Source organism: Idiotropiscis lumnitzeri, chromosome 9, assembly GCF_059441095.1.
Source record: "Idiotropiscis lumnitzeri isolate Australia: NSW breed Sydney's pygmy pipehorse chromosome 9, RoL_Ilum_1.0, whole genome shotgun sequence".
Taxonomy (NCBI): domain Eukaryota; kingdom Metazoa; phylum Chordata; class Actinopteri; order Syngnathiformes; family Syngnathidae; genus Idiotropiscis; species Idiotropiscis lumnitzeri.
The window spans coordinates 8121249-8146538 of NC_142399.1; the positions used below are offsets into that span (position 1 = coordinate 8121249).

The 25290-nt window shown below is 41.0% G+C and overlaps 3 protein-coding genes and 1 non-coding gene across 4 annotated transcripts; 1 reads left to right on the top strand and 3 right to left on the bottom strand.

Moving 5' to 3' along the window:
• The first annotated feature begins 194 nt into the window (after nucleotides 1-194).
• trnaa-ugc (transfer RNA alanine (anticodon UGC)) lies at nucleotides 195-266 on the top strand. Its single transcript has one exon. It is a non-coding gene; the product is annotated as a tRNA-Ala (tRNA).
• Nucleotides 267-1255: 989 nt separating this feature from the next.
• slf2 (SMC5/6 complex localization factor 2) lies at nucleotides 1256-12305 on the bottom strand. Its single transcript, XM_088304582.1, has 20 exons — nucleotides 12144-12305; nucleotides 10511-10551; nucleotides 9295-9704; nucleotides 9146-9185; nucleotides 7254-8479; nucleotides 6389-6459; nucleotides 6199-6306; nucleotides 5835-6002; nucleotides 5031-5136; nucleotides 4866-4953; nucleotides 4498-4639; nucleotides 4152-4239; nucleotides 3892-4068; nucleotides 3699-3793; nucleotides 3530-3617; nucleotides 3328-3444; nucleotides 2877-2954; nucleotides 2713-2799; nucleotides 2527-2595; nucleotides 1256-2216 (listed from the first exon to the last, which is right to left on the bottom strand). The coding sequence occupies exons 1-20, from the start codon at nucleotides 12209-12211 to the stop codon at nucleotides 1977-1979; spliced, it is 3507 nt and encodes a 1168-aa protein (XP_088160708.1). The 5' UTR covers nucleotides 12212-12305; the 3' UTR covers nucleotides 1256-1976.
• Nucleotides 12306-13636: 1331 nt separating this feature from the next.
• On the bottom strand, nucleotides 13637-18332 carry LOC148330105 (phosphoglycerate mutase 1-like). Its single transcript, XM_088305449.1, has 4 exons — nucleotides 18058-18332; nucleotides 16508-16782; nucleotides 15172-15352; nucleotides 13637-14012 (listed from the first exon to the last, which is right to left on the bottom strand). Exons 1-4 carry the CDS (start codon nucleotides 18194-18196, stop codon nucleotides 13843-13845), a joined length of 765 nt encoding a protein of 254 aa, XP_088161575.1. The 5' UTR covers nucleotides 18197-18332; the 3' UTR covers nucleotides 13637-13842.
• Nucleotides 18333-22255: 3923 nt separating this feature from the next.
• Nucleotides 22256-25068, bottom strand: marveld1 (MARVEL domain containing 1). Its single transcript, XM_088304944.1, has one exon. The coding sequence runs from the start codon at nucleotides 24753-24755 to the stop codon at nucleotides 24258-24260; it is 498 nt and encodes a 165-aa protein (XP_088161070.1). The 5' UTR covers nucleotides 24756-25068; the 3' UTR covers nucleotides 22256-24257.
• Between the last annotated feature and the right edge of the window lie 222 nt (nucleotides 25069-25290).

A 25290-nucleotide genomic window follows, 5' to 3' on the forward strand; every position in this document is an offset into this window, starting at 1 on the left:
GCTCTGTTGATCTGGTGGGTCGGCACAATCGTTAGTGCGCATGCGCGCTTTTATAAGCGGCAGAATAGAAATGTGACATGCAACTAAACTGAAAACAACGAAATAAAGGGCAAAAACTAATTGTTTTAAGAAAATACGGGACACTGGGATATATATTACTTTGTAAATAACTTTGCCGTAGAATCTAGGCATCTGGGGATGTAGCTCAGTGGTAGAGCGCATGCTTTGCATGTATGAGGCCCCGGGTTCGATCCCCGGCATCTCCACTCTGTTTTGGCATCAGGTTTATAAATATAGTTCTTTGAAAGAATACGGTGGAAAACAAACACGCTTTATTAATCGAAAATTATTTACCACATCAGCCTAGTGGCATGATTAGTCACACCATTTTTTTACGTTTTCGAAAAACAACAAGCGCAAGAAATGTCACACACACAAAAAAAGAAAAAGAACAGAAACGCATAAAATGTTATACAAAAAAATGTCCTCACTGGACGCAAGGCGCATAATCAACCTGTCGTGTTGTCTTCCTTTTTTATCGTTAATAACTGTTTGCGCTTTTAAGTGTAGCTACTCGTATTAAGAATTACTGTCTGTACCCTTCGGTGCTCATAAATAATCAAAGGAATTGATGTTCCCTTCATCATAAAGTCAGACCCTGTCGTAAGACGAAAAGGTTTATCTCAAACAAACTTTCAAAAAGAAAAACGTCTTATTTCAATGGCCTCTTCATTGGTTATAGAGGAGGTTGAGGACATAACATGACACTTGTAGATATTAGAACTAATTTCTGACATTAGGGTACTTATACGGAAAAAACAAGTGTATATAAAATCATGCTTGCTCACTTTAAAGTAGCTGTCCATAGGGAGATGGCTGGCTCCAGTTATTCATATGGGAACAGACTTGTTTTTGGTTTTAGAACCATCGTCAGCACCTTCAGCTTTTTGTATTTACTTACCTGATTTCTCAGCAGAGAAAGAAATATCATTTAATTAAAAATAACACTTTTTGAAACATAGATTTTTCATCTTTGAAAAGCTTTGTATTTGCTTTGTTTTTTTACTCCCCATGTAATACTGTACACGTGCCTCCACTCAAAGTTGGGAAACACAATAGAAACAAACATTGAGGAAGACAGTCTTTCACTGCCTAAAATGTAACATTGTTTCAACAATCTTGTGAACACTAATTTGTTTCTGCTGATAATATTGGCAGGACTGTACTTGTAAGGCTTGATTGGAATGTCACTGAATCTTTTTTTTGGCAACAGTTTATTTTCAGTTATCTGACAACAAATACTCTTTGAAAAAAAAAAACAGCATCATGATCAATATAAATAGAGTTTAAGGCCCCGGAGTGTACATTAACAGCAAAACTGTACAGTTAACAAAGCAATAGTCGTACACATAACAAGCAACGTCTCTTTTCTTTAGTGAACACAATTCTGTATTTGTAGCAGTTTTAGGGTCAGTCTGAGTGTTATGATGACATGTCAAAGATCCACATTTAACTGACAAGCGGTGATATCGACCAAATTTAAATTATTTCCACTTTCAGGAAAATAAATCTGAATTTCTTTCTATTCCTTTTAGGAGCAAATATTTGTGACAAATAAAAAGGTCCCACAATAGTACAAACGCATTGTAACCAGACTATTCAAACGCAGTATAAAAAACACGCATCACAGTAAACATACTTCCTGAGTTAACAAAACGCCATGAACTGTACAAATCCTTAGGTACGCCTGCACATTGTAATGAGAACACTGAAATCCAGAATAACCCACAAAAATATAATACTGCATGCCGTTACTGTATCTAATATTGTGGGAAGCCAATGTGCAGTGCGGACATTAATCGTCCAGGCTAAACAGTGCAAATTGAGTAATAACGTGAAGGGAAATGACCCATAACGTAATATTAAAATGATTTTTTTTCATGCTTCTGGGAAAGCTTCACAGTCCTCCGTGTGTGTTAACTATTTGCTTGTGCATCAAGTGGTTCAAGATTCTGACTAGTTGCTATAGTTTCAGCGCTCGGCGCTTCCTCCTGAGGGGAGGTGAAATCGATGCTCAATTTGCTCGCCCCCTCCTTTTTCACTTTTTCTTCTGCATTCTCACTGTCCGTGCGACGCCCACCGGATCCTTCGCTCTCCTTTTGGCTGCATGTCAAGGTTCCCACAGAAGAGGGCCTCCAGTAGTCACAAAGCTTCGACTGTGTGAGAGACAATGAGAATTGTGTTTGTAGTAGTATTATTTTTTTTCAATTTGTAAAATGAAAGAAGTGAAGCGCAATTTTTGGTCTCTTGTCAAATAAGACAGAGGCAACAATTGAGTTCGCCGAAAAGTGTCATTTACATAAAAACAGAGCCACGCCCACTACCAGTCTATCTCAGCATTGTTTGATTCTGCAGTTCCTAATTAGAGGTATCAAAATTCATTGACAACTAATCGATTATAAAATCAATCCACAACTATATAACGAAACGGAGTAAATGTCATGTAAGAGCATGCGACAGGTTTACATGGAGAGGCTGGAGGCGCTGGAGGACCATCCGCCACTTGGTGTACATCCTGGTCAGCAGATCCTTCACCTGGAGGGTGGAGGTGCAGACATGAGTGCGACAAGCATCAGTATTAACGCGGAGTAGCATGTTAATGACAAATTGTGGGACTCAATAAGTATCAAACACGACCGTCACAAAGCTCACCTTACTCCTATAGAGACACTTCTCGCTCTCTCTGATGTGACACATGACGTGCGCTCTGAGATCCGAGCAGAGCGTCAGCAGATGCTCCTGAGGCAAGACGAAACAAAGCGGGGGCATGTCGGTGTGACTGCAATATTGAAACTCAAATGTAGCAATGCTCGCACCTTCTGATAGCTCGGGAAGAAGTGGAAATTGGAGGCTTCGTTGGTCAAGGTCAGAAGGCTGTAGCAGAGGTAGTAGGACTGGAACGCAAACATTTTGAAGAGGACATATTAAGGAATTGTTTAATGGATTTTAGGTGTATCGTAATAACATAATTACGAGTCTGAGAATTAAATCGTTTGTGCATCATTCATTGTGTGGCTCATTCTGGGATGTGTGCCTTGTGCAGCTTTATTTACAAAAGACATTTTCAAACACAGCACAAAACAAAAATCCGAAACAAAAGCAGACAAAATAAAAGCTGACCAAAAGGAACGTACACTGACAGCAATTAAACACGTTTCAAAACATTTTAAAAGTTAAGTAATAAAAGTATGTTTCTAAAGTCAGTAAAAGAAAACAAAAATATTGGAAATTGTTTCCCGAACCAAGAATGCAAGTAAAAACACTTACCTGCTGATCCAGAAGCAGCACATCCTCCTCTATGGTACTAACGCTGGTGGTGTTCAGTATCAAACGGCGGAGGGAGGACGGTTCCATCGCGGGCACGTACGGCCTGAGAGCGGCGAGCTACGCGCAGGACAGAACGGCGGATTACTGACGACATTGAACACGACACAAATTTCCGCTGAAATTAAAGACGACTAATAGCAACCTTAATTTCACTTCCGGTTGGTCGGTATCTACTCGTTCCGTCTAGGAGTTTTGAGATCATCGAGAGACTAAGATGCTGTCGCAGGCATCTATAGGTAGGGGGAAAAAAAAAAAAAAGTTAATGGACTGCATTATCTCAGAATTAAGCTTCTACGAACAAACTTTCTTACTTTCCCCGAGTGTTGTCAGGCAGCAGTTGAACCAGAAGGCACATGTTGTGGTGGTCATTTGTCAGGTCCGTGAGGGTCTGGCAGATTCTGGGGAGCTAGACCACATCAAAGCGCCGCAACATCGACGCTAATTAGCATGCAGCTAGCAAACTGAACAGCTAAGCTGTTTTGTTACAGCAAGTGTACAACTGACCATTCCGTCCCAGTCTCTGAAGTTCCACACTATCTTTGTGAGCAGCGTGTTAATCTCCACACCGGCCAAGGAGATGAAGTGAGTGTCCAGAGCCACTCGAGCCATCACTGTCAGCAACAAGTGCAGCTCATAGTCGCTGTACACCTTTGGACACACGCTCAGGCAGTAGGACAGGTACTGGAGGAAAAGGAGAAAATAAGCCGTGTGCTGCTTTTTTGTCAAGGACAGTATTTGAAGTGAATCCTCTCTTCTCTTATCACCTTAAAGATGTTGTTACAGTTGTGCTCTGGGAACGAGTTGCATTCCTTGTTGCGTGGGGGGCATTCACTTTGAATGTAGACATTCTTCCTGTTTCAAAAAACACACGGTATCTTCCAAAAGTTAGTACACCTCATATTTTTCTGAATAGTTTATTATATCCAACTTAATGGCACAACACTGAAGATACGACCATATAAAATATCATTTTTGTCCTATCAAAATGGAACACAGGCTTTAATGTCAAAACCGGTGGCAACAAAAGTGAGTAAACCCCGAGGTGAAAGTGTCTGTATATTCAAGAGCAAGATTTCAAAAAGAGTATTTGTGATAAAGAACACAACTTACAGCAAATCTCCCTCGGTGAACGCAGGCTGCAAATTGTCAAACGGGAACAGAGTCACGAATGCGACGCCCATGTTCATCAGCACCAAGGTTAAGTCAGCCAACGCGGGCACCCACACGGTAAACGCACGGCTTTTGTTTTTCACTGAGAAAGGAGGCGACATCACTTCAGAACATGAAAACGGCGTACAGTGATTGTGGGTAGAAAAAATGAAATGTCTGGTAAATTTCAGGCCATGGGAAGTTATAAGATGGAGATTTGGAAACGTATCAACAATGCTTTGTCATTTGCAGATATCTATACAAACTACCAACTCCCATAAATTCTTATTACAATTGAAATTTTCCAACAATTTGGGAAAAGTACTGACCGATATTATAGGCAGCCGAGCTGGCGATGTCACAGAGAGCCAGCAGCATCTTTTCTGACAACATTCTCTCAGAATGCACCGACATCATCTGACAAGAAGAAATAAAACTATGACTTGGTGCTTGAGTGTTTCATCGAATCATTGGCAGCGGGCGAGAGGGCCGACCTTGAATAGGAAATGGGTGACTTGAGTCGGACAGGGTGACTGAGAACAGTAAGCTTCCTGGAACAAGCCGATATTCACGTGCAATCTTAGCTGAGCCGGGCTGGACCTGGCCAAAGAGAACAGAATGTGCAATAATTAACGATGTAGCACGTCAAATAAATGTGGTAATCAAAATTGGATTGAGCCAGTGACCCCCGAAAAAAAAAAAATCACGAGGCGGGTCGGACAGAATGAAAATTAGCTGATGGTGAATGAACATAGTGGTTAGTCTCGTTAGATTTGGCTATCCCAGTTGGCGAGGATTAACACGAGATTTCCCGCAAGACTGGCGGTGAGGAATGAGGACATGTAGAAGTTGTTTGATACAACTCACACCAGCATTGCGAGACAACCTCCTAATTACGTGACGTTTCATTGATTGAACATTTCCTGAATTGTAGATTAATATTCAAGAAATATTGATGTTATTATTTGGTAAATGTTAACTCATTCACTACCCGCGAGTAAAAAAAAAAAAAAAAAAAGGATCTTTGACGTCTTTAGCCGTCAATGGGAGTAAATGACTTAATCAAACCAGAAGCTTTTATAATTTAGAATCTTCAAAGTAGGCTCCTTTTACACAGATAACAGCTTTGCACTTCTCAGTCATCTTGGTGATGCTTTATGACCTGCAGCCACTTTCAGTTCACAGTTTTGATCCATCCAAGGGTTTGTGGCTTGAACCTCTTTGCGTCTTTTAATGAGCCGCAGACCAGTGGAAGAGGAAGATGTTTCCAAATATTCGACTGCTAAAAGCCAACTCACCAAAGAAGCGTTTTCTGCGCTGCGCTCTGTGGTTTGACTGCGCATCGTCTGAGCTGCAGCGAATCCTGATTGAAGATCTGGCCTAATTTGTCAAGGTGGAACACCACTTCTCCGGGAGGCACCTCTCTGATGGCACTGGACTCCAGTGAGTAGCGCTGTAGGAATTCCCTGGAGGGGAAAAAAAAATTACAACGATGACCATAAAATGAAATGTTTCAGTGCTTTGCTGCGTTTTGGTCACCAATTTATTTTTAGATTGCGTGTGAGCAGGAACCCATCACAACTGACTGACCCACATGAGAGAGAGAGAAAAAGCTTTGACGGGATGCGAAAAAGCGACTAGTGTGAGTCGAGTGCCTCGTACTGTCGTTCGCTGGAGCCCTCGTCGCGGTTCTCCTCCTCGTGGTATTCCGCTGCGCTCAACAGCTCCTCGTTGCACGAAGTACGAAGCTGCGCCTCGTTCTCTTTTGCCCTGTAGGAACACAAATCATGGTGACGAGATGTCAACACTCTATTTCTAAAAAGAAGTCGCAAAACATTCAAGCGGTGCTTACTTCTTTTGGCTGTCTATCTCTTTCAGCATCTGGTATAGGCTGTTCCTGTAGGAGCTTCGCGACGCGGTTGGCTGCAGCAGAATACAAACGTAAGTAATCCAAATACTGGACAGCGCGATCTTTACTCATTTTAATTTGCCCCATAACCTCAATTTGCTCATATAGAAACGTCATTTTCCCATTGAAATGATATCCAGCTGTTGTGAAACGGGCTATTTAAATAAAGCTGTATTGTATTGTATAAATCCGTCCCAGTCCCCAACCATATGTTTAAAAAAAAAAAAAAAAGGCAAATAGCGCTGCTGTAACTTAAAAAAATAACACAAGAGAAGATGTAATGAACATCAGACAATGTGATTTTCTCATTTTACCTCTCATAGTTGAGGTATACTTATCCTGAAAATTACAGGGCTACTTCATCTTTTTAAATGTGAGAACTTGTGCAACTGGTGGATGACTAAGTACTTTTTTTTGCCCCACTGTGTGTGTGCCTGTGTGTATATTCCTAGACAAACTCTTTCACATTACGGTTTATTTGGCTTTATTGTAGCACAACCCAAACCTATAAGACCAAAAAATTTATGTGTAATAAATGTAATCTTGTTCACTTTAATGCAGATATTTGTAAAAAAAAACCAGAATAATAATCACATTAAATAACTATCGCAATATTGAGGAAAAAAAAAAATCACAATTCGATTACCTTTTAAAATTGTTCAAACCTAATCTGAAGCTTGCCAGTAAAGTTAGAAAAAAAAAAGTAAATAAAAAAAAATGGCGCGCTCCTGTCAAGGTATGACCACTCACATGAAAAAAATGTGCTAGTTTAAAAAAAAAAAAAAAAAAGGGGGGGGGGGGCTCTTACAGCTTTAAAGGCATTACTGGAACCTCTTCCAGGTGTGCTCGGCTGCAACAAGGCGGCGCCCTTGTCCGGTGCAGCTGGACTCTTGCGAACGTGATTCATGATCTCCTGCAGGGACAGCAGCTGCTCCTCCTCACTGCTTTCGGATGTTTGGCTTGAGTCCAAATCCAAAGCAATACCCAGGCTCAGGTCCAGGTCCTCGTCCAGAGAATCCGCTTTGTCCGCGTGTGATGTGCGCCCTTCGCTTCTGTTGACGCGAGGGCAATGGGACCGACCGGCCGGGGAAAGCTGCTCGGCTTTGTTTTCGTTGCCATGTTTACGGTTCTCATGAGTCCAGCGCCTACGTGACGGAGGGACAGCGCTGTCTTTGGATTTACCACCTACGGAGTACAAGGACTCTATATTTAGCCTTACTAACGACACGGATGGCAAGGAAATGTGTAAGTGTTTTAACGAGCTGGGGACTTGGGCGGAAGTAGCGACTGCAGAATCTTTACCCTTGCTAGAAGAGTTCTCAGAGCTTTGGACGGCGGCGCTGTAGCCCGGCGTTTTTTTCTCCGTCTCCTCATCCGTTTTAGTCTTGGTGATTTTGCGTGCAGCGCTAACGATGACGTCTGGGGTGAACAACTCATCGCAGTCATTGGGAATGGTCCGCTGACATTGGTGCGGTTTGTTCCGTTTGGCCGGAGGAGTGACCGGAGAACAATTTAACCTGGATGATGATTCATGTCGAATATCGTGAGACTTGCGTTTTGGAGTCCTGACAGAGGACTCTGAGGAACTGTGTTGGGATTGCCGAGGAGGGCTGAAGTGAGGTGGGCTCATGTGTCTTGGGTGGGCGTTAGCATTTGCTTTTTCGCTTTTGTCGCATCCTTCACTTGTTGTTTTGAAATCGTCTTCCTTGTCGTTGGAAGGGGATCCCAAATGGATCATGTTACCGTGACTAGAATGTATTCTGAGCTGCCTCGCCCCTAAAAAAGGTTGTTTATTCGCAGTTGGTTTAGACGACGTGCAGGGCAACTGGGCGGGCTTGGATTTGGGCGATGAATTTGAGCATGTTGACCGTTCATTCGGAATTTCAGGCTGCTTCAACAAGGACGCTGAGGCCGGGGACGTCCGAGGAGGAGTCTTCGGCGGCGGCTTTGGAGGCTCGAGTCGGACACAAGGCTTCTTGATGCTGCCGTCGCTGTCTTGGCGCCGCTTCTGAGAGGAGTGTTCCAAGTTCGCGGCTGAAGACAAACAAAATCACACATTTCTTTTACGATAGAGGTGGCACAAAAAGTCTCGTCTATTTTAATAATGTAAATAAGGTGGTCACACCTTTGTGCTCGATTTTCAAATGGACAGCAGGGCCAAGACATTTTAAGATGAGGTTACAAAAAAAAACACTGCACAGTTTCATTGGTCAGATGTGATGAGTCTACATAAAACAATTGACGGCCTGAAGCTCGCTGATAAAAAATTCCCAAAAAATATTTTTAAAAGTGACGTTCCAAGACAATTTTTTTGGAATCAGTTTGTGGTACGTAAACAGTATTTACATTTTCAACTGTTCATAAAGTGATCCCCTGTCCCACTATTCACTGTGGATAGGGACCAAGCCCTGCAGAAAAGGCGTAGGAATTGACGCAGACAACGTTGATTTGTTATTGCTTAGCGATACCACAAGATGGCGGCAAAGAATTTTGTTTTCCATTAGACAATGCTAAGGCCTGACTAAATAAAGCTCCTCCTCTCAATTTGGGTAATTCCAAAAATGATTGATGACATCATTTACTGCCAGCCCAGGTAAAATGAATATACTTTTTGACTTCTATCGCCGTCAATGGCAGTGAATGAGTTAATAGTGGCAGAGCTGGGTCCTTTTTAAAAACCACAGAAATCTGAAATATTACCTGGAATAGATTTTTTACTTGAAGGTGTCTCCAAACGTTCCTAAAAGAGCAAATACAACATTTTTTTTTTTTTTTGGAAGAGATAAATTCCCGAAATGTTACTGTAACAAGCCAGAACTACACTTATCAGTTCATATGATATAGTGTACCGTCGTTGACTGTACTCTTTGTCCAGAGGTACTTCTTCCCGAGTCCAACGATGCCACAGACTTATGCTCGCTCCCATTGTGAACTGAGAGAAATTGAGTGCTTAAATCCTTCTTGGGATGAGGAGTTTCGACGTGGGCAATATTGTTCAGACGGTCTCGCGCCCCGTCGTGTTTCTTGGCAACCGTGGATGCAGCAAGGGGGGGTTGGGGGCGGCGCGCAGGGCTCAGTGGCAGCCCGGACATCCTCTTGCGGTGCGACTCTGGTGAGCAAACAGGCGTCTGACGGTAGGACGGCAGGTATGGCGAAGGCGGGCCGTAGTGCTGGCATAGGTCGGGGCTGAGGAGCGGCAACATTCTCCTGGGCGGAGCTACAAGACGATTCGCTATCTGAGAGGGTTTCATTGGAGTTTCTGGAAGAAGAAAAAAAAAAAAAACATATGAAATGGTGTTTGGGGGGGGGGGGGGGGGGGGCTCCATGTGGTCACTGACAAAAAGCACTGAATGCTACAGTGGCAGAACATTTATTGACTGCACTCGTGCAATCTTGTGATAGAGACCCCACACACTTTGCTTTTTCAGCTACGGGTACTTACAAATTTATAAGTATAGCTCAGAATTATTGTAAAACACAATATACTATATTTTGGAATTATATACTGCCCATGCTTTTCAAGAAGTACTGTAGGAGAGCACTGGAGGTCAAAAGACTTGCAATTAAGATGGAATATTAGTTTTTTGGGGGGAGAAGATAAAGAATATATGCCTGTGAGGAATGTTTTATTATCACTTCTTACAAAAAAAAGTTGTGTTGTACTTGTGTTCAAATATACAAGAGGGTGCCCCAAAAATTTCAATAAGATAAGATTCCCTTTATTAGTCCCACAATGGGGAAATTCGAGATTCGAACCCAGGCCTCCTGGGGAGACTGGGACCGAAACGCGGCGCCTTAGACCACTCGGCCATCCTGGCAGCCAAAATTTGAGATTCGAACCCAGGCCTCCTGGGGAGACTGGGTCCTGAACGCGGCGCCTTAGACCACTCGGCCATCCTGGCAGCCAGGAATAACACAATTTGGATGAAAATAATAACAACAAAAGTGAAGCCTGTTGTTTGAAAATGTGTTCACTGGCTGCTACTTGTTGTCCAAAATGCAATTTGTAAAGAAAATATTTTCAGGGAAGAAACAGCAATCCATATGTGTATTTCTTTGACCAACCTTTAATCCTCAGGGAATAGTAGTCTGCATTCTTAACTTTCCTGCAAACATAAAAAAGTGGTTTAGCAATGATTTATTACCAAAAAAGTAGGACAGTTAAAAAAGAAAGAAAACATGACAAAGTGGTCATTAGTTTGCGTTCACATACGGATGTAACAGACCTAAACACAGTGTTGTGAAGTCACAATTGGAGCTGCAGCAATTAGCCTTTGCATTACTAAATAAAACCAACACAAACTAAAATAACAAATGTGCATGAGACTTGCAATTATTCTCTCGGGTCACTTAGGAGGCAGGACTCTCACATTCAACACTGTATTAGCTGCGATTTTGAGTGTGTGTGGCGGGCCTGATCTTGTAAGTAAAGTGGAAATTAGGAAATCAGAGTAGAGTTGGCTGTTAATAGTTCATGTTAGTTAAAAGTTAGCCAGTTGGCGCGTTGAACGACTTCTGGGCATCAGTGGCAGCTGGAGCAACTTATATATGAATCAGCTTATTATGGGTTTCTTTTGATACCATTTGTTCAATAAAGTGACAAAGTACACCTTGACCACTTGTCGGGTTCTTACAATATGTTTTACTTTGTTGTGATAGGCTATAATAAATTGGCTTTATTAATTTATCTAACACCGATATGGTGTTCGCGAGCACAGATCTGATGTGGTAAGCCAGTTTTGCTTTGCAGTACACACATCACATGAAGTCTAAAACGGCTCCATCACTTTGGACATTGTCTGTTTTTGGACATTGTCTGTATTTTTTCTACATTTCTACAATAATTAATACTCTTGCATTTAGAGCAGAATGAAATCTTGTAATACTATTGCGTACGAGTGAGAGAGACTTCAAGTGGGCAAAAAGGGCAAAAACACAGATGCGATACGCTCGGCTGTGTGAAGAAGCAATCAAAAGCCAAAATAAGCATCTTAAGTTGTGTTTAATTTGAGCAAGCGGATGAAGTGCAATAAATAGAGCCATCTCTGGCGTGCAACCCAGGTCTGAGCTGCATTGTTTTAGTGTTTTGCAATCATTAATATTTTTATGTAATGATTCATTTATTGTTTTGTTCTGTTATTGCGTGATTACAACACTTTGTATGCAGTAATAAAGTGCTCTATAAATAAAAATTTAGATGAGTTGATCAGGGGAAAACAAGAAGGTAAATGCAAATTCGCGAAAAGCAATGGTCCACTATCCAGTGGCAATTGGACATCTAGCGCGTAACGCATCGAACGTCACAAGACGCCAGCGCATCCGCCATGTTGCTACAGTCTTACCTGGCCAATCACGGCGTGCGACGACAACAACCGCCCGTGCAACTGCAAATGTTTTGAAGCGTTTGTCGTGATTGTCAAGTAAATACCGAACACAAACCAGATTCGGCGTTCAAAATAAAACACAAGCACCAAGCCCAGGACCCACTGCGAACATTCAACCGCCAACTTTTGTGAACTTCATGATTCAGTCATGATAAAAAAACATTTTGTTAATCCATAAATTCGCCACACACCTCGTATGAGAAATAATGTGCATCTGCAACGGGGTAAGTGTTCCTTGAAGCTAGCTTAAGCTAGGAAACGCTCTCACGCTGGAGTTACATCGGCGGTTAAGAAAAGTCCGCACGCTAACTCACCAAGCATCGCCGTTATTTTCTGCTCCATTTTTCATCTTGAGGGTAAAGTAGTCCTTCGTTATCTTCATGTGTCAACGGCTGCAGACGCGAAGGTAACTGTAGTAATCCAACCATCACCCGCCCGAAGTCGTCTCATAGCTACTTGGCACGCATTGCATTATGGGCCTTGGAGTTTTTTCCAGGTTTTCGTCTTCTTCGGATTTTCGTTCTCGCTTCGTGTGCTGACGAAATGCTGGCAGACGAAGGGCCTGGTGATCCAATGCTGCTCTCTGCAGGCGAAGATACGTACTGCAATTTAACCACGGTTACTGTATATTTGATCGTTTTTCAGATCATATTTTTGTCACTATTGATTTTCTTATTCATGTTTTTTGTTTTGAAATTCATCTAGATCCAATTTAGTTTGTTTTTAAATCGTTCTTGTTAGATTATATTTCTGTATTTGGTAGGTGCCAATAATTAATATGTAATAAAAAAATCAACCAAAGAAACTACTTTAGGATAGGCTAGATGAATATCTAACCATCCATTATTTATAGCGCTGCAAAGAAATACTCTCCAAGTGCCACTTTTATGACCAACATTAAAATATTGTAGCATAGAAAGCCGATTAATAAAAAATGAAACAGGGTTTTAATTCGTAAAAAGTATATTTAAGTTTTTAAAATTTTGTTTCATTTATTGTAAGCCCTGTAGCAGTTTACATATATACAGTATTTAAAAAGAGGGGGAAACTGTACATAATAATTTAATTGGAATTTATTGCACATTAAAGTAAAAGAATCCCAGCTGACTTCAGGCAAAACAGGAATCTTAATTGTTACCAACAGAATTAATAAAGTACACACTACTCCCTCGCCTCTATCTCAACTTAAACCCCACAATGGTTAAATAAAAAACATAAGGAAGACAGTGAAGCGGAACAGATTTACTTTCAATTTTAGTCAATGACATTACGCTTGAAAGAATGGCAACACTTGGTAGACAAACGGTTGACAAATCCAAAATTTAACAGAGAAAACGGGATTTTTTATTATGGACTATTGATTTAGTAACTAGTACAGCGTTGTTACTAGCGGTGCAAGACTCACATTCACCATAGGACAGCATTCCAGACGCAACAGTAAAAACAACGAAAAAAAATGAATAGTGTGACGCACATTTAAAGACAGTTTGGGTGTTAAACGGTAGTTAATAAAGATAAACCAGTTTATTATTGCAATGGCCAAAAACAGCTCTTAAAAAAATAAGAGACCAAAAAAGCAATAGTACTTTGTTGGTATGTTAACCCTTTTTACATTTCTGCAAATAAAGCTCTGAATAGTGATATAAGTCATTAAAATGAGGGAGTGATGTCATCAAATTCACCCATTCTCAATGTAGACTTCAACTTTTGCATTCTAATGGTCCTACAATGACAACAATGTCAAAATCAAAATCCATACAGACATCATTTATGAATGAAAACATAAAACACACACAGTGTAATCGAATGATGTTCAAACATCTATTTAATTAATCATTAGTTACATCATGTATAATACATTTGAATTTTTCAATATTATTCGGCCTTTTATGTACAGTCCAGTCTGAACAACCTTGTATTTACTTAATTCCCGAGCACAGGAGTATTAATTACAGTGTTCCAACTAGACACACAATGACATTTGAGAGACTTGTTCTTTGCCTTCCGGGTCTTTTATTTCTTCGCCTTGCCTTGAGCGGCAACGGCCTCCATTGCTTTGCGAACGGTCTCCTCGTCTCCCAGGAACTGCATAGGCTTAACAGGCTTCAGGTTCTTGTCCAATTCGTACAGGATGGGAATTCCGGTGGGCAGGTTGAGTTCCATGATGGCCGCGTCTGACATTCCTGCAAGGAGAGCGGCACAAAAAGATCAATTGATATTGTGGTGGGTTTATTTTTTTTTTTTTGAGAATGTTTCTCTTTAAATTCTTTAATCGTGTGAAGTGGTGCCATAACTAAGAAGTTTATTTCCATTGTGACCACATGAGTCTACAGTTCTGTATTTCATATAAGCATAGCATACATAATTACAATGTAAAGAAGTCAACATTTTTTGCATCATGAGTTCATGCTTTAACTTTCATTGGCATTTTGCTGCTCGTGCTGGTGTTTGCGCTTCTGCCACTTGGGTGCATAAAAAATACACATTTGTCATGAAGAAAATGGGCTTGTGTCAGCTCAGTAAGATCATGAATCTGCAGTAATAATGCTACTCTTTGCAGAGGACGAAGAATGTGAATGAAGATTTTTTTTTACTGTTATAGTGACTGTCTCCTATGCTGCTGCATCATTTGTGTTCGAATATCCAATGTGTAAAGGGTTGTACACACAGATATGAACATAGCTAGATACGACACTACAGACGCTAAGCTAGGAGTGGCACAGGTGCCAGCACGTTCTGATTGCGCACATTATACAATTATTAAAGTGATAATGAAAAAAAAAATCTTTCTTTTCAAAAATGGATGATAGTACATGCTTTGGCATGAAGAAAAAAAATAAACCTCATGAAAATCGGTTGAGAAATGATCAAGTTCAAATTGCCTTGACCCTCTCAACATGGCCGCCACCTAGGCATGTCAGTTAGCTGGGCTGCTGCCGAATCGTCATTGTCCCTGTGGTTATAACTACTCTGACAATAATGCTAGTTACGTTAGCATCTCTGTGGGGTTTTGCATCATTTGTTAGCATTAAGGTAGCAACCTTTCATACGTTACGTGGTGTGGTTTGGTCCACAAAGTGGATTAAGATAGCGGATTATCGTAAGGCAACGTTACATGGTTTGATTGAATTCACCATGTTGTTTTTGTTTTGCGTTTAGTTTTACAGTAATCTTGGAGAAGCACATGGCCTCTTTTTTTTTTGGCAAGAATTTTTCAACATCTACTTATTGTTAAGTTTTCTGCTATCGCTAAGAAAACAAAAATGTGCAAGCGACGGCTCAAAGGACAAAAAAAAAAAAGAATCCTCAACGAAAGGTGTAAGGCAGCACATCTTCACCCACCCTCCAGGTGCTTCACGATGCCCCTCAGGCTGTTTCCGTGCGCAGCGATGAGCACTCGCTTCCCCTGTTTAATCTGCGGGGCGATCTCCTCATTCCAAAAGGGCAACGCGCGTGCAATGGTGTCCTTGAGGCTCTCACAGGTGGGAAGCTGATCCTTAGTCAGGTCCGCGTAGCGCCGATCCTGCACCCGGAACCAATGAAATGTCAAAAAATTACAGTGAAACCACCTAACGTTAGCGTCTTTGTGACCCCGGTCTTGTTCCCTTTAAAGAAATTTACCGATTCCAACTTTGTCTCCAGACCAGGTTTGGATATGTCAAAGAGCAACAGGAGATAATTGAAGTTTATTAGATATGTTAATTAGTTCATTGTAACACTATGTACAGACACTTTAACAAAATGGTCTCTTATGTTATATTCTTTTGAATTTTCAAATTTTCTTGTATTGTTTAAACGGCAATAAATATATTGAACACAAAACTTTTTTGTGGTCCGTGCGATGACAATGATAACATCACAAATAAGGACCTTGTGGATGCGCGGCAACAAAACAGGCCAAGTAAAGCTAACTAGAACACAACCAATATGGATTTTTTCTTTTTAGCCGGATGCAGATATTTGGCAGGGTAAAATGATAACTAATTAATCGGACGATTAATTTTGAAACTATATAATGAAGAAAATAAGTGCCTGTTTATTCCCTATGATATGAATTAAAGCCATAACACTTGACTGTTTTACAATTTTTTTTATCCCTTAATATTTGTTGAACTTTATAAAAGATTGCATTTTTTTTGGGCTGGGATGGATGTTTGAATGTTATTATCATCTTTATGTCATAATGTGTAAAATTGCAGATTTTAAAAGCGCTATTTATATAAGGATAAGCGGCTCAGATAATGGATGGAAAATATCGACCGATTAATCGGTCGGGCTCGAGTACAAATTTTTCCAAATGTAGCGAGTTGTCTAACATCATCAGAAAACTAAATACCGAAGTAAAGTACACAATAAGTATTTGTGCTTTTTTAGCTGCCACCACTGACGAGTTGTGTTCACTAGGTCTCCAGTTTGACTGGAAGCTGACCTTTAACCCATTCTTTGCAGTCATATATTAACTCCTCGCACACGCTATTAGGTAATACCATTCAGACTGTGGCAGCTAAAGCGTAACAGGTCACGTTACTGCTGATTTCACTTATCTGTCGCTGAGCTGAACCGTCAAGGTAAAGTCTCTTCTATTGTTAAGGTTAACGCAACTGTGTTGCTCAACGTGTACTCTTGCCTCACAAACCAAAAGTTGAACCCTACTTGGCTGTTTGCATCCCACTCTCACCTTGCTGATGACTGCATCAAAGTCATGCTCAGGGCCCATGGGGGGAGGGGGCACATCGAAGGAGCGCCTCCAGATCTTCACCTGGGCCTCGCCGTGCTTGGCGGCAGTCTCGGCCTTATTGAGGCCCGTCAGGCCGCCGTAGTGGCGCTCGTTGAGTCGCCAGGTGCGGTGCACGGGCAGCCACATTTGGTCGATGGCATCCAGGGCCAGCCACAGAGTTCGGATGGCCCTTTTCAGCACTGAGGTGTAGCAGATGTCGAATTGGAAGTTGGCCTCTGGGGAGTTGGAGAACAAAAGACAATGTTTTTAGACTTGTCTGAGTAAAATGCTTTATTAATATTATTTTTTGTGATAATATCATGGGTACAGATTGTGTTTTTTTTCAAGAGAAAAACAACACTCAACACATTTTACTTTATAAAAACAGACAGTAATGACATGATTGAATAGAATATAAAGAATTAAACAGATTTTGCCACATTTTCAGGTTAAATTCAAAGCGCATTCTTTTGTTCCTTCTGGTCTGTGCGCTTTGGCTCACGGGGCAGTTTAATACTGATGTGGCTACAGTACACTTGGAGACAGTCACGTCCTCATTAAACTGGAATAATAATCGGCGTTCTTTACATAATAGCTTTGAATTTTCATTACAGTGAGTTTTTATGTTATTTTGTTTAGTTTTTTTTTATTTAGTTAGTTTTTATTTTTATGAAAATGCTATATTTTAGTTTACTTAGAATTAGAATTAGTATTAGTTTTTATTTTATATGGAGTATTTGCTGAGTACAAGATGGAAAAAAAACAATAAGTATTGTGTAATAAAGTAAAACTAAACTACAATTTCCAGATGAGAGTTAAATTTTACTTTTAGTTATGTCATTTGTTTTTGTTGGCTACAAAAACGTTGTCCTTCGCAGAGGATAAAGAATATATGGCAGTGACTGAACTAATTCAACCTTGTGAGTCATGGTATCGCTGTTATATTATGTATGTGGATGGAATTTTTTAGGGTTATGTTATAACAGTTCCAATAAGGTTTTTAGAACGCTATGGTGAGATTTGCTCTTCTCTTTCAATTCTATTTGGCAAAGTCACCATGTCTCCACTTGTTGAGTGCAGCTTGTTTTTCCCCCATTTTAAATGAGAATGAAAATGTGTTGTTACCACAGTGAAGTAAAAGCCTGTTGAAGCATGCTCTTGGATCGGAGAGGGTTATATAATAAGACGAGATGCCCCTGGATATATTCACCTCTGCACAACAGGGGTGACAAAAACCCGCGCTGTCTACGTGAACTGCAGCAGCGTGCACCACTGCAATAGTCGTCTGCCAGAGCATCTTTTTTTTTTACAATTTGGCGACAAAAAGGGAAATGTGGTCACTGGTCAGTAACTTGATATTTATATTTAATTACTTCCAACCAAATGCTACACATCTGCATCTTGATGTCACGTGGTTGGGGTGAGCAGGGGAGGTGGAGATGCAATTATGCAACGGTTGCCTTTTTGTATGATTAGAAATATAATTATTATTATTTGTAATCGCCGCTCACCTTTCAGGGCCTGTCCACCTCTCCTTGCCTCCTTCTCCCCCGTCTCGCTCAAATCAGCATCAAACCAGCCGCAGAAGCGATTCTCCTGGTTCCAGTTGCTCTCGCCGTGGCGGATCAGCACCAGCTTGTATGCGGCCATTATCGATCAAAAAAGATACTTACGTCGAAGAAAAAAAATCACTCCGAGAGAGAATTTTAAGTCTTGACGGAGGTTATAGCGACGATTACGCTGGTGTAGTTCACTTCAGCCCGGTGAAGACTTTTATGCAGTCTATTGGTCACCGCCTCGCTTCCGGGTTTTGTTATCCAATAAGATTCAAGTAAATGATGACCTTTCCTCTTTTTCCACCAATGACGGCGGTGGGCGTTTCCTGACCTTCATTCTGTACCTTTGCCCATACAGTAGTTACTTACAAAATAAACAGAAAATAAATTAAAAACTCCTATGCAATATTACGTGACGTGATTCAAATGCCCCCAACAACAAAATGGCTGTAGCTAAATAAATAAATACAAATGGTCTGTTAATAAAACAGGAATTACAGTACAATATAAAAATCATATTGATAATTACAAATTACACATACAGATGCCGGAAGTAAAGTTTAACGTAAAACACCTTTATGTGTAATTTAGTGAATGTTTAACGTATTCAATTTTCTTCACATTGCTGGATTATACAACAAAACGGCGCCCCCTATCAAATATATTTTTTTATAGCACAGCAATGTGTATAATACGTTCAATGAATATTAATATTGTAATTAGGAAAGATGAAATAAAGGAGGAAACACGCATTCTGTAACACCCTAACATGCCACCTCGATAGCAAACAGCAGCATGATGGAACATATCTGGAGAGGTCAGACAAGCAGGAAAGGTGGGGTCAACGCTGGAGAAAGCAGGTTGGTGAACTTCTCAAGATGATGTAGAAAAATGTCAGAACAGATAATGGCACTGGTAACACAAGGTACAGGAAGAGACCAACTAAATATAAACAGTGGTTTGCAATATATGTATTTAAAAAAAAAAGCCATGCCTGCCATAGTATATCTTTTAATGGGTTAATACAATAAATAATAATAATAATAATAATGCCCTCACAAGCGGGAAAGGAGAGCCAAATGCACTTTTCAGCAGTGAACACATAAACACAGTGTGCAGACTCATGCAGACGCTGCTGTCGACCACAGCTCTTGCTCAGACACTCACTTGTAACATCAATAATTAAAATAATCGCTTGCGAGCAGCTCTAAAATTAAAAAACGTGCACGTCATCCCGGTAATGGGCACTTCACAGACTCAGCCAGTCAAATGAATCAGCAGCTGTTAATAATAGGAAGTACCCTGTCATTCTTCTCCACACCCAAAGTGAAGGACGGCACTTTCTCCTCTCCTAGTGTCTCCATCTCTTCTCTGTTTTTTTTCCCGCTGACACCTACTTTTATTTCCCTCACACCTACAAAAACATGAAAACACAGACAGAGCTCACACAGCTCAGCGGCCCGTTAACCGCGCTCTCGCAGTGCATACCGCAGCGATGCACATTCCACTGCAGAGACAGAGGAAGAGGAGGGCATGGGGAAAAGCACACAGTGAACAAGTGAATGGAGAGGGAGGGCGAGTCGTGACGGAGAGAAAAAAAAGAAACTGTGCTCAAAACTTCCAGGAGGAACCGCAGATTGACACTTCCTGTCTGTGTAAACCATGGACTGGCACAGAGTGAGGCTTTGTAGTGTGTTTCAGTTTATAGTTCCTGAACATGGTGAGAGCTTTTTTCCCCCTTTTTTTTGTGGCTTTACAGCAGCTTTTTTCCCTCCCAGACGACAACTACTACTGAATGGGCGGACTGTTCATGTGTTGTGCAACTGGTGGAGAAATGTAGATGCTCATTGCCTCCATCGTATATAATTTTGGGTTTTAGTGTTTATAGCAACTTGAAGTACATCGTCAAACTAAAGATAAAAAAAAAATAGTATTATATATTGTGTATTTAAAACAACCAACATTTTTTTTTTTTAAATAAGGCCAGAATGTCAAGGCTGGAACTGACCGGCATTAAAGGGTCAAGTGCCCAGGTCTGTGTATTTTTGACTCATGTCTACTTTTTTCCAGGCTTTTTGAGATTTTTTCATTTTTGTTTTGGAATTCTATAAAAGCCTGCGCAAGATGGATTTTAGCATGCATTATAACTTATAGTTAGGAAGTTTCACACATAAAAAAAAAAAATCCACCTGTTGCTGAACCTAACCTTTTATTAAAATATTACAAAATATACTGCTAGAACACATATTATTTAGATTATATTATTATTAATAATATTATTATGAAAACCGGATGTGTGAAAAGAGTGGGCAGATTCAGAATTTAATTAGTGAACATATGTTGACAAGTCGGTGAAAAAACAATTACTAAAGAATATTGAAAGCCTGAGTATGTAAATTGAATTCAAAATCACATATTGGAAATCTGAGCAGATGTGGACACAACAGGGTTGGGCCTGTTGACGTGGCAAACATATGACGTGAGGAATCCTCCTCCTCTTCATCATAACTGTGACACCCTCATAACATTCCAAACGTGTTCATTTGGCTGCATGTTCCGCAGTGTGCGACTTCTCCTAAAGGCGTGGACCTGTGGACACTTCATTGCAAGAAAGTCCCACAAGGCGGAAAGAGAGCGAAAGAGGGGGGTGGGTGGTTAGCTCTTAGAAGTGCAAGATGTACAGCCTGCTCCTGCAGATGGTCAGGCATTAACCCTTACGCTCCAACTTGCCGCCCTGCAGAGTGTTGCTCTGCAATAATGAGCACTTTTACTTTATTTTGTCTGTCATTCCATTTTCGAGTGCTTGTCCTCTTTATGGGTAAGCTGGAGCCTATCTCAGTCGGGGTGAGTTGCCGGCTACACCCAGGACTGGTTGCCAGGGCACATAAACTGTAAAAAAAAACAAAAAAAAACCACAACTTGTATTTTGGGGGGTCTGAACCTGTCATTTAAATTGAAGCAACTGTACAAAATAAATTATTGACATGTACATGGACAACAATTCACATATACAGTGTAAATTCATAGTGTAAATTTAATTTTCCCTTAGGGTATAATAATCAGCGTAACTGATATAATCTACAACGTTGTAATTATATTAAAATACAAATGACTGAATAAATAAATTAAAAATGCTGTTTGAGCAACTTAAATGGAAAACAAATTGGATAATTCCAACTCTTCTTCCAATGCAGATTAAAACCTGGATCTCCTCACTTTGAGGCAGACCTCGCTATACCTACGCAAAACGCCATAGATGGGCAAATGAAAACATAAGCTTTTACGCAACGGACATTCGAACAAATGGTGCAGCGACACGTAGAAAGAATATTTGACAATATTCACAGAAATATATTCATTATCCACGGCGAAAAACAACGCATTTTATGGAACAGCTGTAACCGTCTTCTTTGTTTATATCTGTATGTATTTATTATACTGCCCCCTATGGTTTAAAAAAAGAGGACCCCCCTCCAAAAAAAAATAATATATATATATATAAAATATATATATATATATATATATATATATACACACACACACACTCACTGTATCTATTTTCACCACATTAATAATGGTTGTCAATTATTTATTTTCACTATTTATGGGTCAGGGTGGTCCGTATTCCTTCGAATGGCGGGTGCCCTGAGTCGCTTTGGGATTAGTACATTTTGGAAGTCAAACCGCTGTATAAACAAGAGGCTTTAATGGCACCCCCAAATTTAGCAGTCGCACAACTTGCTCGCAGATGACTGGAAAAGGCTGAGACATTGAATCATCCTCCGTTTTCATTGGCCGCACATCAGCCCACCTCCGCAGCCCCCAACAGACTGTTCCGGTATGAACAGGCCCCCTTTCCCAGATAATCACACACACACACGCATAGACACAGCACACACACGCTTGCTATCATCTAGACACTCTTAGAGATAGTTTTGAGGTCCTTTCATGTGTCCCGAGCGTATAAATGATGCCTGCTGATGGGCTACGGCTTTTAATCTCCCGATAGAAAGTTGCTTGTGTGGGCTTCTGACGCAAATCTTTCCAAAAAATCTGTGTTTCATTTGGGGCAACGCGACCAAAGTGTCCCGAGCTCGCTCGGTATGACTTTGTGAAAACAACAACAACAAAAAGAAACAAAATCGCCTGTACTCTTACTGCTCTTTATTCTTGCACTTTTGGATCTTTGGCTTGATGATAAAAGCACTTTTGTTTGTTAAATACACTCGTGGCAACAATCACATCCATACGTTTGGGGTACGCGTGTACAGCATTGTGACAGAAGGCACTGAGAAAACAGTTGAAAAAGTCGTACCTCCATTGCGAGTTGGTAAGGTGTCAGTAAAGAAAAACAAGTGTAAACTAAATAAAAGATCATGGAGATAATAAACTCTGTGTTTGAACCACTCATAATCTATGAGAAAATGTTCCCTAAGGCAGTGACAAAACAGATGAAAAAAAGTACAGGGGGTGGTCCGTTTACCGCATTGAGGTTACGAATGGCGCGCAGATTAAGAAAATATGGCGACATAATCACTGTTATTCCATTTGATTATTTTATACATAAAGCGTAGAGCGTGTTTTTGATATGAATATATACCGATATGACATTATGAGGTTACAAATGCCACACAATGAAGTAGTTAGCGCAGTCGTGTAAAAAAAATATATCGTCACATTCTATATTTCCGTGACTTTGGGGTAAGAGCGATCGGACACCCAGGACTGGTTGGCAACCAATCACATCTGAAACAGCAAAAAAAAAACATTCATGCTCGCATTCGCATCAAATAGCAATTTAGTCTTAAACAAAGCTGTGTTGTTTTCTAACAAAAATTTAACGTATTTATGACTTTTTACGTTGCTGAACTCTGCTGTAAACCGAGTACCCCCTGTACATACCTGACAAAAAAAAAAGTTAGCATCCTTTTGTGGAATCATGAAAACAGTCCACTTGTCTGGACGAATAAGCGCCTTCAAAAATAGGGGCGGGGCACCTTTTCCCGAGAAGCTTTGTAAGCGTTTGTGGATTACATGTGGCTTTTATATATTTTTTTTCATTACACGTCTTTAATTGTTTTGTTTGTTTTCGTTGGTTAGCAACAATTGCAGAGTGAAATGCTTTCCCACTAGATGGCAGAAGGTACACAATATTAGCCTAATAGCATAATTGCTCTGCATTTTATGAACCGCTTAAGAAAACAATAAAAAAAATAAAACACACAAGAAATTCAACCAACAAAAAGGAGTCCAGTTGCCTGGGTTCAAATTTTGTAGACAAACATAAAAAAACAACAACAATACAATTTCTAGCGAGCAGACTGGCACGTGAGAGTAAACAACTTTGATAATTATGCTATTAGGCTAACAATAACTGACCCGTGCATCCACTTTTTTATGACATTTTTGTTTGGAGCCATTATTTCTTCAATAAAATTCAGTGGTACCTTACTTTACTTGAGTATTTGAAGTTTTAAGACATCACTCGTCAAGTTTTCGCTTTGCGGTGCAAGCCAAAATTTGACGCAATTAAGATGCCGTAATGCCGTTGCATATGCATGAGGAGAGCCAAAGTCGGGTCAACTCACACGCAAATACACACACACACACACACTTAGCGGCCAACCCAACTAAAGCTCTTGATGTCACTCACTAGGCCACGCCCTTTAAAGCCATACCAACACATGAATTCTATAATAATGCATGAAGAAATGACTGAATCTAACCGAATTAATTGTCCAATATTCACGCTTTTGGGCAGATTATGTGCCGATTCATGCCATTTTCTCTTTATTCAGATTTACATTCCTACATAGACAAATACGACATTCGGAAATCGATTCGGCCCAAGTAATTACACTTCATGAAAACAGATTTTTTTTTTCTTTTCTTTTGTCATTTTTACTGTGGCTGGAGCAGACAGCATTTCAATTAATTTCGTATGTGGGAAAATTGAGTTAGTGAATCTCGTAAAAAAACATTCCTGGGGGCCCTGTCTGGCCCACCAACCGTAGGTTTACCCACCCCTTGCTTTAAACACTGTAGACATTTTCATGTGATGGATTAAAATAAATCCAGTGAAGTTAACTCTTCCTCATCTTGTTGTGGTTAAAAAAAAGTAATAATAAAAATACAAAAAATAAAAGTTGCTAGTCTCAGATGACCGTTTGCTCCCCTCGGCTCTTCCTGCAGGCCCCGTAGACCACCGAGAGCAGGAAGGCCAGGCAGCACAGGCAGGCGAACACGGCGGCCGTCAGGTAGACCTTGTACAAACAGAAATGCTTGTACTGCTCCAGGTTGCAGTAGGAATTGCGATCCGTCTTGTACACCATGACTCCCACGGCGGGCAGGTAGAGCGCGGCGGCCGCCACGTCGAGCGCCAGGTTGCTGCACAGCCAACGGGGGCCACCGAACACCGGCACGGCGTCCTGCTTGTCCAGCAGCGTGACAAAGAAGAGGCCCAAGCACAGGAGCCAGAAGAGGACCGCCACGAAGAGGACGAAATGGATGGAGCCCTCGTACTTGTTGGCGGCGATGGTGACCCACAAGCCGGCGCCGAAGACGATCTGCAGGAGGCGGGTGACCCCTGGGAAGCTCCGGAGGAATTTGGCCATGTGCTGCCTCACCTGCGACTGCGCTTGCTGGGGTGCCATCGCTTCTATTCTCCCTGTTTCTCTTGCTCGCAATCCCCTCTTCCTCCTCCTCCGACGAGCGCCTTGTTCCCGAGCAGGGCGGGTGCGTTCAGCCAGCTGCAAACAGCTGGAAAGTTTGGACCAAAAAAAGTCGGCAAAAATCGGAGGCCAACGGACGGACGAACAAGCAAGCCACTGCCCGGTAAAAGAGTGGAGAGAAAAAAGAAGGAACTCTGGGTTCTTTTCGAGGTGGTTTTAAATGAATAGCAGTCTTCTCGAGTATTTCGTCTTTTCCGTTTCCTCCGCTCAATGTAGCGTCTGTGTTGTTGGGGTGGGCTGGACGAAAAAGGGGAGGGTGGTCGGAGATTGCAAGAGAGCTCCTCCCCCTCTTGCCTCTCAGATTTGGATGCACTTTTCTTTGAGTCAGGGATGGGCAATTTAATGATGGAGGGCAGGGGCGTCGAAAAGGGGGGATGAGGAGAAGGATTCTAGGTGCCCTTGATCAATAAGGGCCTTCTGGGCCCCTAATAAAATTGTAATCTTAAATAAATAATTA